We start from the raw sequence: 19,563 nt of genomic DNA on the forward strand, positions 1-19,563 counted from the left end.
TGATTTTTAAAATTTTTTTTTTTTTTACATATTTGTACATATTATAATATAGTAATTAGGGCTGGGTTTTGTGACCCATTTGGCGATTTGATTCGATTCTTATTTGGTTTGTATTCTATTCAATTTCTATTCAATATTGATTAGTTATCAATATTTCATTAAAAATGCTAGTTTTGCAGACATGGAATCCATATTTAAATAACGGAATCCCTCCTACTCAGCTATAATGAAATACACATTCACATTAACAATTTCATTTGCTCCAGACTAACAATCTCCCTCGTCAGTCTTGAAAATGTGTTCTCATTGTCCTCTTCAGACAGAAGGGAAGGGCCTTAAAACGAGGATCTAATGCTGAAGCTGTATTCAATCCTTCAGGGCATCATATCTTAAGGAGATTCCACATATTTCAATCACTTTTTGTCATATGCAGTTATACATTTATACACAAAAATCAAAGTCACATAGTAATTTATTAAATTGTTGCTGACTGCATTAAATTGATTTAGTTTTAATCTGTATAGAGTTGTAAATATATTTAATCGATGTAATCTATATTTAATTTATGCATGGTCTATAAATCAACTCTAGTACAGAATTAAAAAAAAAGATCTGTAAACATACCTTGACATTAGGTTGTCATGTAAAGTGGATTTAAAGTCCTTGAGGATTGTGGAGTCACTGGGTGCAATTCTCATCTCCTGTAACAGCTAAAAAAAAAAGATCTGTAAACATACCTTGACATTAGGTTGTCATGTAAAGTGGATTTAAAGTCCTTGGGGATTGTGGAGTCACTGGGTGCAATTCTCATCTCCTGTAACAGCTGTGCATGCAGAGGACCAATGACTGATAAAGTTGGTGAGCACTCCTCAGACTTGGCTAGTGGCAGCTTTCATGGGATTCAGAGCCTTCACTACATCTTCTGCTGTAGTTATGTCAGCCTCTGACAAAGTGCAGAGATCTTTTTCACTTCTGCGAACCTCAGGTGAGCGCATCGCTGCGGATATGGCTGGCTACTGTTCCAGAAACCACTCTAGCATCTCCAGTGCACTGTTCCACCATGTTACAACGTCAATCTTCAGCTTATGTGAGGGTATCCAGTAGCTTTTGTTTGACTTTCAGAGTACGCTTTGATGCTGCTTTGATGAATGAGGGCAATGATTCGTCTGACTTTGCCAAGCTATTGGGCCACATTTGGGAGTTTGAGTGTTGGTTGAGATACTAAGTTCAAGCAACCGAAGTGAAGCACATTCATTAGCTCCGCCGCACAAACCATATTTGCTGCATTGTTGGTAACCAGAGCTGGTTCTTTCTGGGTAATATTCCACTCATTTAAGGCCTCATTCAACAATGTTGCGATGTCGCTGTGTGGCTGGTGTGGACAGCCCGGGGTTTGCAAAACATGCAACACGAGTGTCCAGTCACTTGTGATATAATGACATGTTATGGTGACATACGAGTCACCCTGGAAGTCCAGCTGTCACAGGCAAGGGCAACTATCTCTGCCGACTGGAGAGATGCTGTGACATTGATCTTAACCTCTGCATACTTTTTTTGGTATTGCCTTTTCACTGAGGTACTTGCATGTTACCATTACGTACCTCGGTTCCAAAACATTAATACGATTTTGAAAGCCCTTGTTCTCAACTATGCTGTAAGGGCATAAATCCTTGCAAATTAGCATTATTTTGGCGGCTGTTATTTTTTTAGCACGAGGTGAATCTGACTGTAGTTTGCAGGCTAATGCGACGTCTAGCCGTTGCTGTCCAGAATCACAAAAACCAAATGGCGTGTTGTCTCGACAGGTGGTTTCATAGGTTTGTTGTGTTGTTACAGAATCTTAGCTCTTGGAGGCACAGCTTGCAAACGACAGTGGTTTTGTCGACCTCATCTGTACCGTTATTGCCTTTGAACATGAAATACTTCCACACATCAGACTTTAATTTCGCTGGCACTGGCTTCAACTGGCTACCGTGATGTTCCACCATGATCCTCTGTCTTTTTTTGTTTTGTTTTTGTTTGGAGCATATCAAAAGATGGCAACATCTTCAGTGTGAGAGGCAAAGTACAGATAATACTCACATCCTCTGAAATAAAGCATGCATATTAAGAATTAATTTGGGGATTTCCTGAATCAATATTGTTTTGTTAAATTGAAGATCAGTTAAAATTGAAGAATCACATTTTTTTTTTACCCAGCCCTAATAGTAATATAGCAATACAAAATACTACATGTTGCAGGTTTGCAACAGGGCTGCTGATAGAAAAAAAGATTAGTCTAAAAAGATTTCTTATCCTGTACCTCTAGTGGACAACATTATTACAGCACCTATCTTTAACAGCACTCATCTTTGATTTGAAATGGCTAACGGTTTTCCTGTTAGTCATCTGAGCATCAGAAATTCATGAAACAAAGCATGTTTCTTCAGGATGCCTTGTTCTCCATTTGTACAATGTTTTGAGAAGTTTGGACTTCTTGTGTGCACACAAGATATAGGCATATTGGTCATAATGGGCCACAACCATCAAATATGTCATATCGTATCTGCTAAAAAATTTAATAGATCCAAATTCTTTTGATATTTTTTTTCCAGCATGATTTTTGTCATGGGTACATCCATTTAAGCGGTTAAATGTGTAACTATTGCAACATTTTTCTAACTGACACACTTCCTGCTGTCAGCTGTTGGCGCTATGAACGTGACACACCTATGTGATCAGTACATACAGCTTGTTTGATCTAAATCATAAAATGCACCTAGAAGATACAAGACTCTTCCTGTTTTTATTTATTGTCAGTATTTTAATCCCTCACCATGGCAACATTATTGAAGATGTGTTCAAAATTCAAGGTCAGTGTAAATTGCATTAATCTCTTAGGAGGAATAGTTAAAAATTCGGAGCCTGCAATGTTAAAAAAATACATTCAGTCCAAAATAGCTGATTTCCTGTTGATCAGAGCTAATGACTGTAATAAAAACCTAGAAAAATGTGTAATTTTTATCTGTACGTTATGCAGTTTTGATTAAATGAAGGGTTGCATAAATCAGTACAATCTGAATTAAATTCAACAAACGTGTAATGTTTTACAATTTAATATGTCCTCCATAACCTTAAGTATACTACTCTGATCCTTCTTGACATTGAGTGTACAAGTTCATGACAAATTATCACATTTATCCTTTTTAACTATTGGAGGATGACCACCTTGAGTGGATGTTTGATTCAGCAGAGTGTTGCTCAACTTTTCTTTACAAAATCCGTGATATTGTTAATAGTGTTAAGGTAGCCAGGTTTCAGTTTTTTTTTTTTAGCGCATCAAAATGTTTAACCATATAGCAGATGGACATGCCATTTGTTAATAAAAATTCTCAAGTGTTGACTTTGTTTAGTGTCAATACTTCAAATGTCACAAAAACGTCTTTGGAAACACTTTTTAAAAAGGGCTTTAATGGAAATAAATGTTGTGACACATGGTGTCACAGTGCAGGCCAGGAACGGTGAGGTGAGGAGATGAAGATTGGATGTATTTGCAGCAACTTTCACACTTTATTAAATAATAAAAGATAATTCAAAGTGTGGAGAAACAAATAACAACTACACTCAACACTGTAAAGACAATACCTGATCAAAGAACTAAGGGAACTGAGGGCATATATATACACAAAAGAAAACAAGGAACGTCTCAGGTTACACATGTAACTGTGGTTCCCTGAGAGGGGAATGAGACACTACATGTGGGATAGACGCTATGGGCAGTGCCATCAGCGTGACCGGTGTCTGATGCACGTGTGAAAACACACTAATTTAGTTGGACAGCAATGGCCCGTGACGTCATCAACTGTGCAATGTGCAAGCATGCCCAATAGCATGGCAGTGTCTCGTTCCCCTCTCAGGGAACCACGGTTATATGCGTAACCTGAGAAGTTCCCTTTCAAATGGAAATCTACACTGCACCTGAGATAGACGCTATGGGGAAAAAAAAACCACTCCGCCATATCATGAGGTATACTTCCCTCATTAGGTGAAAAAATGCACCAAAAACAGTAGGCAAAGCATACAAAGACTCAACAGAATACTTCGCTGGAGTCAAAGCATCTGACCAGAGCACATTCATGACGTTCTGGACCATCTAGTGGTGGCAATTCTAACCCCTCTTATCTCCCATTAGTATGGAAGATATTTCAGCTCCCAAACACTGAACGCAAGGGAATTCCCGGCCTTTTGAACCTCCGTCCCTTCGTTGTGTGCTACTGTAGCCTTACAGGTGGATCCCAAAAAAGGGGGTAAGCTGTGACAGCTTCTTTCTTTTCCACTTGACATAACTCAAGAATGCCTGCTGGTGGAAGAAACATTGTATTCTCTACCTGGGCATATGCACCTCCTCTGGCGAGATACTGCTGTGATTGCCATACGAAAGACAAAGTCTGTAGAGCAAGAAAGGCAAATGTAATTAGTTTGCAACTAATTTTTGCATACTATAATCTCACCAAGCCTCACAGAGGAGCTACAGCTCTGAGTAATTACCCTTACAAATAAGGGGAGCGCTTATGCCCTGCTTACTAGGAGAAGGGAGCAAGGAACCCTGCTTTAATAGACTATACCATCGGGGAGGGACATCTTGCTCAACCCTCAGACTAAGGGACAGCTTAACAAAGGAAACCTTTCTCTAACAGGTTCCATCTTTGATGAAGCCTTCTCCTTAACTCTTTCCCTGCCATTGATGGAATTTTCCATCATTTATGAGTCAACGCTTCCCTGCCATTGACGGAATTTTTCAGATTTCCATGTTTTCACTGGTATATGGTAGGAGGTGCTATTATGCATATTCTGAAAGAGTATTAAATGTCTAAATCAAAATCGGCGAAGAAGAAGCAGAAACAAGCAATCACATGATCGTATGTAAGCAGATGCATATGTAAAACAGCAATTTTGATCACCGTTCTGAATCTGATCCAAATTTAGTCTTTTACAAAAACACGATTTTCTCAGCTTGTTGTTCAAAATGCTGCTTTTTTTCATGAAACTTATCTACATTCAAGTATTGATAAAAAAAGATTGTATGAAGCTAGAATAAAACGTTTTTTTTATGTTTGTTTGTTTATTTGTTTTGTTTAAATGCAGAGGCTCTGTTTTTTGTTTTGGCATATTGCATGTTCAGATATTCATATATAAAAAAAATATGCTGAGTGCCATTAAAATTTTCTGAAAATTATCAAAAATTTTGGCGGTGACTGGCAACTTTTTAAATAAACGCTGACTGGGAAAGAGTTAATAGAGGACTTCGAACCTCGACCTCAAGGGAAAAACCATAGGGGGACCACCTACGAGGAACCCTACGTTCGTGTTTATTCCATTCGAGGAGGAACCTCGTTCAACCCTAAGGCTAAAAGGCAGCTTATCGATGCAAACTGTCCTCAAAGAGCTACCAACTCTGATGAAGCCACTACAGGGAACCTCAAAGAGAGGCTTGACCTAAAAAAACGTTCCATCTCGTGCACAGCCACATCCACACAGCTTTCAAAGTATACTCAAATGTGGATGAGTGAGCATGTACGAGTTGGACACCACCTAGTAGACTCGTTCTGTCTCAACAGGTGTGTTCGACTTGAAGAGGCAGTATGCAGATCGATCGGTGTATGACATCAAAGTACCGAAAGAGTGATTCTTAATTGAGGGACACCTTACTCTATGAAACTGCTCAAAAGTGCAGCTTACCCAGGGGAGCCCACCATGTCATTAAATACTCCAGGCAGTTTCCATCTCTGATGTTGCTGCCACTCCATGGAGGAGTCTCAACACATCATAGTCTCAACCCCAAGGGAGCCACAGGGGAGCCTAGTCTAACTTTAGAAACCCCAGTAACATGTGGAAGGCAGATTAACCCTGTTTCCAGGTACTGTAGGACCAGCCAAAAACTAGTGCCTATCCCAAATCCTCTTCTTAGTCAATTTAAGTCAAGTCACCTTAATTTATATAGCACTTTATACAATACAGATTGTGTCAAAGCAGCTTTACAGTGTCAAACAGGAAAATAGTTTCTCAATGATGCAAGAGGACAATATCAGTCAATTTTTCAGTTAAAGCCAGTTCATTGACGATTCAGTGATGTCATCATCCAGTTCAGCTCTCTTCCAATAGTGTCTGTGCAATCATGCTGACAATATTGCCAGAAAGTAAGCGTCGCCAACTAAGCAAGCCAAAGGCGACAGTGGCAAGGAGTCAAAACTCCATCTGTGACAGAAATGGAGAAAAAAAAACCTTGGGAGAAAACAGGCTCAGTTGGGGGGCCAGTTATCCTCTGGTCAAACAAAACCAGCATGGTGTGGTTTAATTCCAGGCTGCAACACAGGTCAGATTGTGCAGAGGACTTGTCTGTTTCCCGTGGTCTTGTCCCAATGGCTGTCTAGTTGACGGGGTCTTCACAAGCGATCTGTCTCTGTGGCTCATCTAGTAAACAAGGTCTCCGCTGACATTCAGGGCTGTAGAGGTCGTCTCTAGATGCTGATCCACCATCTGGTCTGGATATGGACTGGATCTGGGTGGCTACGGTTGGCTGACCTAATTAATGCAGCCTAACAATCCTTTTACGGATTTGAATGATAGAAATGTGATAGTGTGTTATGTGTATGCAAGGTTAAAGAGATGGGTCTTTAATCTAGATTTAAACTGACAGAGTGTGTCTGCCTCCCGAACAATGCTAGGCAGATTGTTCCAGAGTTTGGGCGCTAAATAGGAAAAGGATTTGCCGCACGCAGTTGATTTGATATTCTAGGTATTATTAAATGGCCAGAGTTTTGAGATCGCAGCAGACATGAAGGACTATAATCTGATATGAGCTCGCTCAAGTACTGACGAGCTAAACCATTCAGGGCTTTGTAAGTAATTAGCAAGATTTAAAAATAAATGTCATGCTAGTTCTTACACTTAGCACTTCTTACTAGTGCATGCCATAGTATGTGGCATATAGCGAGGAGGGATGCCCCTTGGGTGAACATAAAGGTTCACAATGGTTAAAACAGGTCAGCTACCAGTGACTTTCCTCAAACATAAACTCTCATCCTTCAAGAGAGAATTAAGCATAGGTGGAGCTTCTCACCGCGACCGCATACAGTATGCATTCAACTTTTTTGAGAGCTAAACACGCTCCGTTCAAATGCTAGATTCATGAACCTAATCAGAAACCATGGTAACAAACAAGGGTCACAGAACAGAAATGAACAAAACTGACCGTGACAGTTCTATTGTCTGAGGGCTATGTAACACTCTTTTAAATGTAACGCTATTTAAATGTTTTGATTCAAAATACTCAACTGTTGATTACATATTTTCATATATTTTGCTCATTAATATTGACATGCTTTTTGGTAACTGATCAACCAGACTTGCAAAAACATTATATTTTCAAATAGCCCAATGTAATAAGAAATTGCTTTATCTAATAATAAGTAATTCTTTAATGTAACAAGAAATTGCTGATTTTGTGAATTGTAAAGAAAGTTTAAAAAGGGGGTGAATATATATATGTATAAGTTTTGCTAAAGGCCCGTTGACCAACCTTTTACAAAATTTATAATCAAACCAACACAGTGAATTTATGTATTTACAGTTACAGTTATTTATTTGTAATTGTAACTTTTCATTTTTACAGCCATGGCAATAAGGAGATGTTCTCCTGTCATGGCATTCAGCTTGCAGTTGACTGGTTTCTTGAGAGTGGCCATCGAGACGTTACAGTTTTTGTGCCGGCCTGGAGGAAAGAACAGTCCCGTCCTGATGCTCTTATCACAGGTGAAAAGATTTACCATCAGGACATCAAATGAGCAAATGTTGTGATTTAAACTTGTCTGTGAACCTTTTCCTTATTAAGTTATATTAGGGGAAATACTTCTAATGGTATCTGATTTTTTTTTCATTAGTTGTTAGTTTTTTTATTGCAGTTAATAGAAGAAAAGTTCTCACAGCCTGTGACTAACTATATCTACAAATTAAACTGAATTTTTTCCCCCCTTACAGATCAGGAGATTTTGAGAAGGCTGGAAAAGGATAAGATTCTTGTTTTCACACCCTCACGTCGTGTTCAGGGCCGCAGAGTAGTCTGCTATGATGATAGGTTTATTGTTAAGCTAGCGTATGAATCAGATGGCATCATTGTCTCCAATGACAACTACAGAGACTTGGCTGTTGAGAAACCAGAATGGAAAAAGTTTATTGATGAACGCCTTCTGATGTACTCCTTTGTAAATGATAAGTAAGTCTGTTGAACCTGGTATTATGAGGTATAAATATGAATGTTGAATGGAAATCTTAATTTCAGTGTTTTGAGTGTACTTTAATTTGCTCTTTTTCCTCTTTATGAAAATGAATAATAATAATAATAATCTGGGAAAAAATTATCTTAGGTTTATGCCTCCTGATGATCCATTGGGTCGACATGGGCCGAGTCTGGAGAATTTTCTTAGAAAAAGACCTATCATTCCAGAGCATAAGACACAGCCCTGTCCATATGGTAAGTGTTTTTAATTCTGTTTTTCAGTTGTCTGAAACTGATAAACTGTTAACTATTTACTGTATGTATATAGACAAGCTGTCACTCAATTCAACATTTGATGCAGATTAATTATAGCCAAGCTATCACTCAAAATTTGGCGCAGATTAATTATGTGAATATTAGCAGCATGCGGCCGAATCACAGCCCTGCTGATATAGAACAATATCACATGGCTACTTGTGTGATATTGCATTTATACAACAGTTTGACGGCACAAGTGTGTAAATGAATAGGAAACAACCACGGAGTGTCTTAAAAAACCCTTTTTGTGTGCAGAACTGCTGTCCTTCTGCCACAGATTCAAATCTCAAGTTGACAGTTTAACAGATTAACAAAAGCCTCCATCATTTTAGAACTAGTAATGAAGGAACATTCATTGAAAATTCATTGAACGTTTCATTGAAAGCTTATTGTATCATGTAGAGTAGAATATTATGAGAGAGAGATCGACTGAGCAAGTGTGATTACCTGCATCTGATACATCATTCATTCTTCAGCTCAATGTTTCCAATGACAATGCGGGTCAATGCATTTGTTGGTTGCCTCTTACAACCTCTTAGGATGTTGTTGAAAGCAAAAATCAACTTCCTTGTTTACAACTTTTTTTCAGTCTCTTTCAATATAAAAGGCTTTGCTACTGACTCATAAAGACAGTCTCTTGTCGCCATCTAATGCCGCAACAATGTAACTAAACTCACCAGCACTAACACAAAGACCATTTCTCAGTACACAAACACTTTTATTAATTACTATTATTTATATAAAATATTATTTCTTGAACAATAATGTTTAATAAACAACAACAATCATTATAATATTTGCCAAGGAAAAAATAAATAAATGAAAAATGGGTGGAATGGGCTAACATGGATTATTGGAATACTGCAGGAAGAGTTTTACATAAGAGTAGATTACACAGGCTTGAGGAAATCAAGGAAGGGTTGCCATACAACTTGGAATCGACAATGTAGTTTGGGCTCCAATAAACATATACCTTCCAATCGTATAACATGGAACAACTCAGACAACCAGGTTTTGAAAAAAGGGGCATCTGGAGATTTCCAATGTAAAAGTATTATCTTTTTAGCAAGGGTCATACCCAGCGACAGTGATCGCTGTTGAGAGCTTGAAAGAGTGTTCAGTGCCTCAGAAGTCCCCAAAATTGCTAGAATGGGATCAAAATTCACAACTTTTTAAAAAACCTTTGAAAAAAAAGTCAAAAATGCTACTCCAAAAATCAAACAGGTTAGGACAAAACCAGAACAGATGCAACAAGGAGCCCTATGTCACTTTACATCCATCACATATTGGATAAATATTTTTACAAATTGTATTTAGTCTAACTTTGGAATAATACATGCACTACCTTGGATCAGCCTGTGTCTGGCATTTATTGAACAATATTGGATCTTACTAAGGCATTCATTCCATGTTTCATCAGACTAGTCTAGACCAAAATCCTTGGCCCAAGCTTCTTTTAAGTGGTTTGTGTTTACAGGCATCGGGAAGGCATTACCAAATCGTGAAATCAAACGTCTAGAGGTTGGATTTGACATAATACATTAATCAAATGTATTAGTCTTTGGCTTGCTAACAAATTGTGGAATGACTTTTAACATAATGCCTTATTTGTAAATACTGAAAGAAATCAGACCCAGGAAGATTAAATATAGACTGTAACTGACTAAATAATGCAAACATGCCATCTACATAGAGGATCTCCAATGGACCTTAACCTCTTTGCCCTGTGACAGGACAGTCAGAGAGTTCACAGACGACCTCCGTGGCCGTGACAGGACAGTCAGAGAGTTCACAGACGGCCTCCATGGCCGTGACAGGACATTTAGAGAGTTCACAGACGGCCTCCATGGCCGTGACAGGACAGTCAGAGAGTTCACAGACAGCCTCCTTGGCCGTGGCAGGACCATCAGAGGGTTCACAGATGGCCTCTTTGGCCGCAGCTGGACTGGTAGAGAGTTCAAATGCGGACGCCGCTGCCTCTGGAGGTTCTGCAGCAGAAGCCGCCACCTCAGGAGGAACTGGACTCACTAGAGTCATTGAAACAGGAAACGGCACTCCTGGCCGTGATGAAGGAACTGGAGCAGACTCAAGGACTGGAGTGGGCTCTGGAGTTGATTCGAGGACTGGAGCAGGCTCTGGCACGGACTCGTGGACTGGAGTGGCCTCAGGAGGAGTAACAGAGCAGTGAGTAGCCCAAACACACAGGATGGTGACTGCCATTAAAAGGGAGCACTGAGCCCAGGGGAACAGTCTCTGTGAGGACCAGTTCTGAGACCCTTGGGATGCCCACTGCTGTGGCCGAAACCAGTGGTGGATCCTCCACACTGGATGCCAGTCTGGGAAGCCTTGGGGCTAACCTTGAGGCACTGGGCATGGTCGACATAACGTGAAGAGACTCTGGAATGGCGGCCATGACGGGACGAGATTCTGGAACGGCGGCCATGACGGGACGAGACTCTGGAACGGCGGCCATGATGTGATGGGATTCTGGAGAGGTGGACACTGTGGAAGTACTGCGTTCCTCCTCCACGACTCCCACAGTAAATTGAAAACCACTTAATTGCAGTGCAATATCAATATACCATTCAAGAGTCCAATTACGGTCATGTAGTGGCATAAGGGAGCTGAGAGGTTCAGAAAGCCCTCCATGAAAAATATCATTAAACATAGATTGTCTATGGAAGTTACATGTGCCAGTTCAATAAATTCACCTACATAATCCTCAATACTGCGATCACCCTGTTGGAGGCATATGATTTGTGCTACTGGATTCACTTTTTTTTTTTTGCTGGTCTGGAAACACTCGCAAAGATGCTGGATCTATGTTTAGCCTGGGACGTTTGATAAAGCTGCTGGATACGGGTATGTCTCAGTATTCTGTAACGTGGCATGTGACAATGGGGTTGAGGATCCAAGTGCAGGCTTTATTTAGAAGAGTGGTCAAAACAGGCAAGGTCAAACAGCAGCAAACAAGTATAATCCAGGGCAGACAAAAGAGTAATCCAATAAACAAGCAATGGTCAGGGCAGGCAGCAAACAATCACAAAACCAGATAACAGTCCAGGGTCAAAAAACAGGGCAAGGCACAGCAACAAGGAACAAAGAGAAACACTGGAATACTACAGGCTAGACAATACTGAGCAATGAATGTGCGAAAAACCAGGCTTTAAATAGGGTGAGACTGATGAGGTAACAAGACACAGGTGAATGCAATAAGTGATGATGAGTCCGGCAAAGGATTATGGGAAATGTAGTCTGTGAGAGTGGCAAGAGTCAGGGGTGGAGTGCCCTCTGGTGGAGTTCATGGGCACTCCAGCGGGAGATCGTGACAATGGGGGTGACTTCTAATCCCTTCTACCAATGGTTCCAAGGCAATATCAAAAAGAAGAGGGGAAAGAGGATCTCCTTGTCTAACTCCTCGATGTAACTCAAATGGTTTAGATTTATTAGCATTTGTTAGTATAGATGACGAAGGACGTAAATACAAAATTTTTACCTACTTAATAAAACCACTTCCAAATCCAAAACGCTCAAGCGCTTTTAACATAAATGGCCACTCTATTTGGTCAAATGCTCTTTGAGCATCTAATGAAATGATCGCTGCTGTGACTTTTGAACCAAAAGCTTTGTAGAATTCACATTCAAAGTCATCAGGTCCTGGTGTTTTACCAGAAGAAAAGGACTTAATGGTCCCCAATATGTCCGCTTCAGTGAACAAATCATCTAATTCCTCTTTTGAAGCCTCACCTAAGTTGGAGTAGGTTAAGACTATCAAAAAAAGTATCATAATCTAATTGGCTAGCATTACATTTTGTGGAATAGAGATCAGAATAAAATTCTCTGAAACATTCATTAATCTCTTTTGGATCAAAAGCTATAATCTGATTGGTCTTCGCATTTTTGATTTTATGGATTGCTTGCTTTGCTTGCTCCCCTCTTAACTGTCTTGCCAGTAAAGTTTCCGGCTTATCACCTAATTCGAAGTGCTTCTGTTTCAGTTTAAGTAGGAGGCCCTCAATTCTTTTACCTAAAATAGAATTGTATTCATATTTTAACTTCAAAATTTTGTTGTAGTCTTCTTGTTATCCAGAGCTTTTATATGCCTGTTCAAGTATTGAAAGTAAATTTACAATTTCTAATAATCTGTTATTATTGGTTCTCTTTTTGGCTGCTTCAAATGAAATAATGTGACCTCTCATGACTGCCTTAAGGGTGTCCCATAAGACTGAATCTGAGACTAAGCCATTATCAAAAATTAATCTGTTTGGTCTTCACATTTTTTATTTTATGGATTGCTTGCTTTGCTTGCTCCCCTCTTAACTGTCTTGCCAGTAAAGTTTCCGGCTTATCACCTAATTCGAAGTGCTTCTGTTTCAGTTTACGTAGGAGGTCCTCAATTATTTTACCTAAAATAGAATTGTATTCATATTTTAAATTCAAAATTTTGTTGTAGTCTTCTTGTGATCCAGAGCTTTTATATGCCTGTTCAAGTATTGAAAGTAAGGCCCAATCCCAATTCTACCCCTTAGCCCTTCCCCTTTCCCCTTTCCCCTACCCCTCCGTTTCGCGCGCTCACGTGAAGGGGTAGGGGGGTCTCAATTCTCTTTTGGTTGGAGGGGTTCTCTTTTAAGAGTGAGTTTACTTAAAAAACAGCGATTTTATGCTCTCGTTGCTGAAAAATATAATGTAGCGATTCGGTATTTAAACTGTTATTAATAAAAGTCGTGGGGCAGCGTTGACAAGTATCTTTGACGTGTGATGGCATAGTAGTGGTGTCCCAATTCTTAGGGGAATATTTTCACCCCTACCCCTTGACACTCTGTTTCAAGGGACAAGGGGAAGGGGTAGGTGGATGGGGTAGGGGAAGGGGAAGGGATATAAAATAGAATTGAGATTGTGCCTAAATGTACAATTATTGGTTCTCTTTTTGGCTGCTTCAAATGAAATAATGTGACCTCTCATGACTGGGTGTCCCATAAGACTGAATCTGAGAATATCATTTATACTAGGCACAAGCTCAGAAGTAATCAAAAAATTGTCAATGTAAACATCTTCATTCTTTTCAAAAGTTTTCACCTCCAGGCTCTTAATGCATCGTTTTTCCTTCTGGAGCATAAGTGAGTGCTTGAACTTTTTGTAATAGTTGCATGAGTCCCTCAGTTGTTCTCAGTGTGAAAAGATTGATCTCAAAATCATGCAGTCATTGTTGGAAAGGGTTCAAATATGCAAAAGATGCTGGAAAACCAAAGAATTTGTGGGACCTGAAGGATTTTTCTGAAGAACAGCGGGCAGTTTAACTGTTCAGGACAAACAAGGGATTCATGAACAACTATCACAAAACAAACAAACAAACAAACAAAAACAGCTGTGGATCATCCAAGTAAACAACACAGTATTAAGAATCAAGCATATGTAAACTTTTGAACGGGGTCATTTTTATAAATTCAACTATTATTTTTTCTTGTGGACAATATGTAAACGTCTTTTACATGCATGATCTTATTCAGGTCAGTACTAAATAAAAAAATAACATGCATTTTGTATGATCCCTTTTATTTTGGTGAAATAAGTAACATATAATAAAGGCATTATGGGTTCTTCTGACGAGAGTTAAACAGAAGCTGTTAAACAGAATATTGGTTGTGACGACAGAAAAGGCATGATAAGTGATACCAATGGTCACAGTGAGGATGCTAGCATGTTCTTTTTTGCCCTCCCAGCCATACATATGCTATTAAAATTAACACAATATTAATACACATTATTTGAGAATGACACGTCCCCAGTATTTGATATTCTTTATTTAGCTCTGCTGCTCTCCATTGAGCTGTGCTCTGTATGTTATGAAAACAAAACATTTAATGGCTATGCCCTTTGTGTTCCTGCAACTTCCAATTTACGAATAAAGCACTACAACATTTGTTTGTTCTCCCTCCCCCCATTTCCATTAGGAAAGAAATGCACCTACGGGCACAAGTGTAAGTTTTACCATCCAGAGCGTGGTACACAGCCACAGCGAGCGGTGGCAGATGAGCTCCGTGCCAGTGCCAAGAACTCCACAGTTAAAAGTGTGGGAGAGACGGATCTTGTGAAAAGCAACAGTGAGCCTGGAGACTCCCGTAATGATAAAGCGAGCAACGGTAAACGATCTCAGCCAAAGAGGCAATCAGACCCCAGTATCCGTGCCCTCTCTTACAGTGATCTGGAGGATAAGATGTGTTCCAAAACTAAAGCAGACCTGTATAAGAACAACCTAGCTCTTCCTCCAGCTCCAGGTTTTTCCTTCTGGAGCATAAGTGAGTGCTTGAACTTTTTGTAATAGTTGCATGAGTCCCTCAGTTGTTCTCAGTGTGAAAAGATTGATCTCAAAATCATGCAGTCATTGTTGGAAAGGGTTCAAATATGCAAAAGATGCTGGAAAACCAAAGAATTTGTGGGACCTGAAGGATTTTTCTGAAGAACAGCGGGCAGTTTAACTGTTCAGGACAAACAAGGGATTCATGAACAACTATCACAAAACAAACAAACAAACAAACAAAAACAGCTGTGGATCATCCAAGTAAACAACACAGTATTAAGAATCAAGCATATGTAAACTTTTGAACGGGGTCATTTTTATAAATTCAACTATTATTTTTTCTTGTGGACAATATGTAAACGTCTTTTACATGAAATATCTTATTCAGGTCAGTACTAAATAAAAAAATAACATGCATTTTGTATGATCCCTTTTATTTTGGTGAAATAAGTAACATATAATAAAGGCATTATGGGTTCTTCTGACGAGAGTTAAACAGAAGCTGTTAAACAGAATATTGGTTGTGACGACAGAAAAGGCATGATAAGTGATACCAATGGTCACAGTGAGGATGCTAGCATGTTCTTTTTTGCCCTCCCAGCCATACATATGCTATTAAAATTAACACAATATTAATACACATTATTTGAGAATGACACGTCCCCAGTATTTGATATTCTTTATTTAGCTCTGCTGCTCTCCATTGAGCTGTGCTCTGTATGTTATGAAAACAAAACATTTAATGGCTATGCCCTTTGTGTTCCTGCAACTTCCAATTTACGAATAAAGCACTACAACATTTGTTTGTTCTCCCTCCCCCCATTTCCATTAGGAAAGAAATGCACCTACGGGCACAAGTGTAAGTTTTACCATCCAGAGCGTGGTACACAGCCACAGCGAGCGGTGGCAGATGAGCTCCGTGCCAGTGCCAAGAACTCCACAGTTAAAAGTGTGGGAGAGACGGATCTTGTGAAAAGCAACAGTGAGCCTGGAGACTCCCGTAATGATAAAGCGAGCAACGGTAAACGATCTCAGCCAAAGAGGCAATCAGACCCCAGTATCCGTGCCCTCTCTTACAGTGATGTGGAGGATAAGCTGTGCTCTAAAACTAAAGCAGACCTGTATAAGAGTAACCTAGCTCTTCCTCCAGCTCCAGGAGGTCCTCCTTTTTGTCATGGGTATAGCCAGGATCTGAAGGATCGCAAGCAGTCTCAAGGAGAACCCCACACAAATTGTGAATCTCCCAATCTTTATTACTCCATGGTTAGGGCATATTCTGGCAGAAGCTTGCCCTCTCAGAGCAGTCCAGAGCGTCACTTCCTGTCTGATGCTGATCCACGGGCCAGCTCAGTGGCATCAGATTGCAGCAGTGATGGCAGCATGAGCTCAGATTCTTATGGCATGGCAATCCACAACGAGCATTTCTGTATGAGCTCTCCTGATTTGTTACTGGATGATGGAATCAAGTGTCACCACCACCATCATCATAGAAATTACCAGTTACCCTCTGTTATTCCTCCAGGGTGCATTCTCTCTCCTGCTACATCTAACCACCCAGGATTCCACCACAGCATACCTCGTGTTCATAGTTTTGCTCTAGAAGACCAGCAAGACCCCCATTTCCAGCACTCTGTCTTCTACATGTGTCCACAACACCAGCATCAAGTAGTAGGTTCCCGCTCAAGCTATCCTGGAGACTGTCCTCCTGTCTGCCAGAGCAACACTCTCTCTCAGAACTCTCCACTGGGTAGTGGCCTTGCCTCAACACTTGTGGACAGTGTGACAGACTCCAGGCTTTATGAACACTCTCCATTGCTGCCTAGAAAACACAACCTATCCCAGGAGCGAAAGACTAGCTGGGATTCATATTACAGACAGCACCCACAACCATGCTACGAGCCCTTCAGCTTCCAGGATCTTTCAAAGAACCGTGAACAGATGTGGCGGATGCCCTGGGGCTGTGCTTCTGCTCCTCCTCCCCCCCATCCATCCCTTCTGCCCCACGTTTTATCACACCAGCACCAGGAGCCACTTGCCTTGAGTAGTTACCAGGAAGTACGAGAGAAAGTGTTTACCAACCTGTGCAACATTTTCCCTACAGAGCTAGTACAGTTGGTCATGGGGCGGTACCCTCATGTGACCGACGCCCAGCAGCTGGCAACAGCCATCTTGGCTGAAAAGAACCATTTTGGATACTAAGCGCTGAGGTAAAATGAAAATACTCTCATCATTTACTCACCCTCATGTTATCGCAAATGTGTGACTTACTTACTTCAGATGAACACAGAGAATTTTTTTTAAATAATCTCTGAGAGTCCATTAATTATAGGACCCCCAAAGATGATGCTTCAAAAGCCACACAAAACACAATGGTAATCCATACAACTCCAGTTGATGAATCAGAGTTTTCTGAAGTGAAACAATAGGTGTGTGTGAGAAAAAAATATATAGTAACTTAATATATTAACTTTTTAAAATATAAACAGGCCAACTGTCAAAGTTCACTTGATGTAAACGTGATGTGAAATGTGATGTAAGCGGATTGTGAAATTTGTGAAGCACAGAGGCTTGTCACTTCAGAACACAAATCTTGATTTGTATTCATCTGAAGAAAGAAAGTCATATGGATAGGATAGGATAGGATAGGATAAACTTTATTAATCCCCGCAGGGAAATTGGTTTGCATGAGCAGCCAAAACATAAACCATACAACACAAAATAAATACAATAGATAAAAATAAATAATAATAATATGCATGTGGGATGGCATGATGGTAAGTAAATAAGGAGAGACTCTTCATTTTTGTATGGAGTATCCCTTTAACAGTGACCTGCTCTCTGCAAACTTTGACTCTCTCTGCCAGTTTCTTGCACTCTAATAAACTTGAGGCAGCTTGTTAGGATGACCAAATATATTTATGTAAAGCATTGCATTAAAAGTACCATGTTAAAGATTTAAATTCTCAGTTTTGAGAAAGTTTAGACCTGTAGATATGGACATCATAATATTAAGCATATCTTGCTAGAAGTGAGACTGATTGAAATTATTGGCTGACATATGAGGAGAATATAGCTATAAAAGATATCTTATAGACCAGAAGTGTGAATGTTGTGATGCGTGTGATATTTATTTTTTTCTATTTATTTTCTGAGATGTTTTACTTTATGTTAATGATTATGTTCAGGTGAGCATGTAATGAATCCCAAGGCACTTTTTATTGCTGTTTATCAAATTAAATGCATTTTGGTAACTAATGGCAATCAGTAAGAGGAGATGGAAGGCCAGAGTATTTGTAGGTGTAGATGGTCTGCAATAGAATCTATTAGGAGAGCTTGGGTATTATATCTGTAAAGCTGCTTTGAAACAATGTGTATTGCGAAAAGTGCTATACAAGTATATTTTACTTGAGAAAACATGTTTAAAGCATTGCATTCATCTGTGTCAACAGATCAATGCATCAGTTAAATTAAATGCGTGTAAAGGGCAGCACTTCACTTTGCTAGAATGTGACAAAAATTTATTTGGCTGAAAAAAATATTTGAGGAATATTTTTGTATCTGTTTGTTCTTTTTTGGAAGATAATCACTTTCAAATTCAGAGGTGCTATCACGTAGCTTTACGTATTTTTACTTTCTTTGTTCTTCGCAGGTTCAGAATTATAGCCATAATCCTGCAGCTCTTTGCCTTTTCCTCCTCTTAATGCCAACTCTCACTTGAATTATGTGTTTGCTTTTTTTTTTTCTCTTTATATGCAAAAGTGGCTAGTCCAGTGAAGTAACTTGCCTATCACAGACTACTTATATTGCCATGTTAATTATGATTTTGTGATGTTTTATTATTATTATTATTATTATTATTTTGCATACAGAGATGAATGTGTCAGGGTGTTGCTTGCTTGTAATTTGGGAATGGGCTTGGGTATTCTGTAGTTCTGTCAGTGTAAGGTCAGTGTAAGGTCTGAATGTAGCCACAGATGTAGTCTAGTAAAGAAAGTTGTAACCAGCTCTGTCTGTGTAGAACTTAGTTTTAGTAAGGGACATCTCTGGCAAAGCTTATGGGTGCATGATACTGTATCTTGCTCTTGTTGAAAGCAACTAAGGTTGGGACCTGATTAGGTGCAGATTTCTTTAATATTTTGCAAACTTTCTTATCAGGCATGAATTATTCCAGAATTGTTTTAATTTCATGTGACTTATCATAGCCAGAGAATACCTGTCCTTGTTAATACAAATTGTATCTTTTTAACTTATATTCAGAGATGTTTATATACATATGATCTATGAAAAGTATATTTACACACAAAGTTATGTACAATAGGTAGTACATGTATAAATTAATAAATATTTTGGGCAACATTTTATTATAAAGATAACTGGTTCAGGTTGAGGGAGAGGAAGAGCATTAAATGCTTTTAAAATGAAGTGACAGTAATTAGGGAGTTAATTTATTTTATTTTATAGCAAAAGTATTTACAATCTTATTTTTTAATTAAAAAATGGGGTTATTGGAGTAAACTGGGGCAGGATTTGAGCAATTTAAAACTTTTTTAACCCTTATGTTGTGTTGGGGTCAATTTGACTCACACTTGATTGACAGCTTGAAATACTGGTTAAACTATTTACTTCTTGAAATTTTGTGATTATTTCTCATTTAGGGTCATGAATGTGCATGCAAAGTTTCAACACAGAGATG

General features: G+C 39.2%; 1 protein-coding gene across 1 annotated transcript in view; it reads left to right on the forward strand.

Annotated features, from left to right (window-relative positions):
* LOC107757409 (probable ribonuclease ZC3H12C) overlaps nucleotides 1–17,069 on the forward strand; it is a 25,627-nt gene extending 8,558 nt beyond the window's left edge. Inside the window, exons 2-5 of the mRNA XM_016574876.1 lie at nucleotides 7,652–7,791; nucleotides 8,017–8,251; nucleotides 8,403–8,509; nucleotides 15,703–17,069. Coding sequence (XP_016430362.1) covers nucleotides 7,652–7,791; nucleotides 8,017–8,251; nucleotides 8,403–8,509; nucleotides 15,703–17,069 — 1,849 coding nt within the window. The remainder of the gene's footprint in view (nucleotides 1–7,651; nucleotides 7,792–8,016; nucleotides 8,252–8,402; nucleotides 8,510–15,702) is intronic.
* Nucleotides 17,070–19,563: the final 2,494 nt, after the last annotated feature.

The sequence above is a fragment of the Sinocyclocheilus rhinocerous genome, unplaced genomic scaffold (assembly GCF_001515625.1).
Source record: "Sinocyclocheilus rhinocerous isolate Xijiao unplaced genomic scaffold, SAMN03320098_v1.1 scaffold1284, whole genome shotgun sequence".
Taxonomy (NCBI): Eukaryota; Metazoa; Chordata; class Actinopteri; order Cypriniformes; family Cyprinidae; genus Sinocyclocheilus; species Sinocyclocheilus rhinocerous.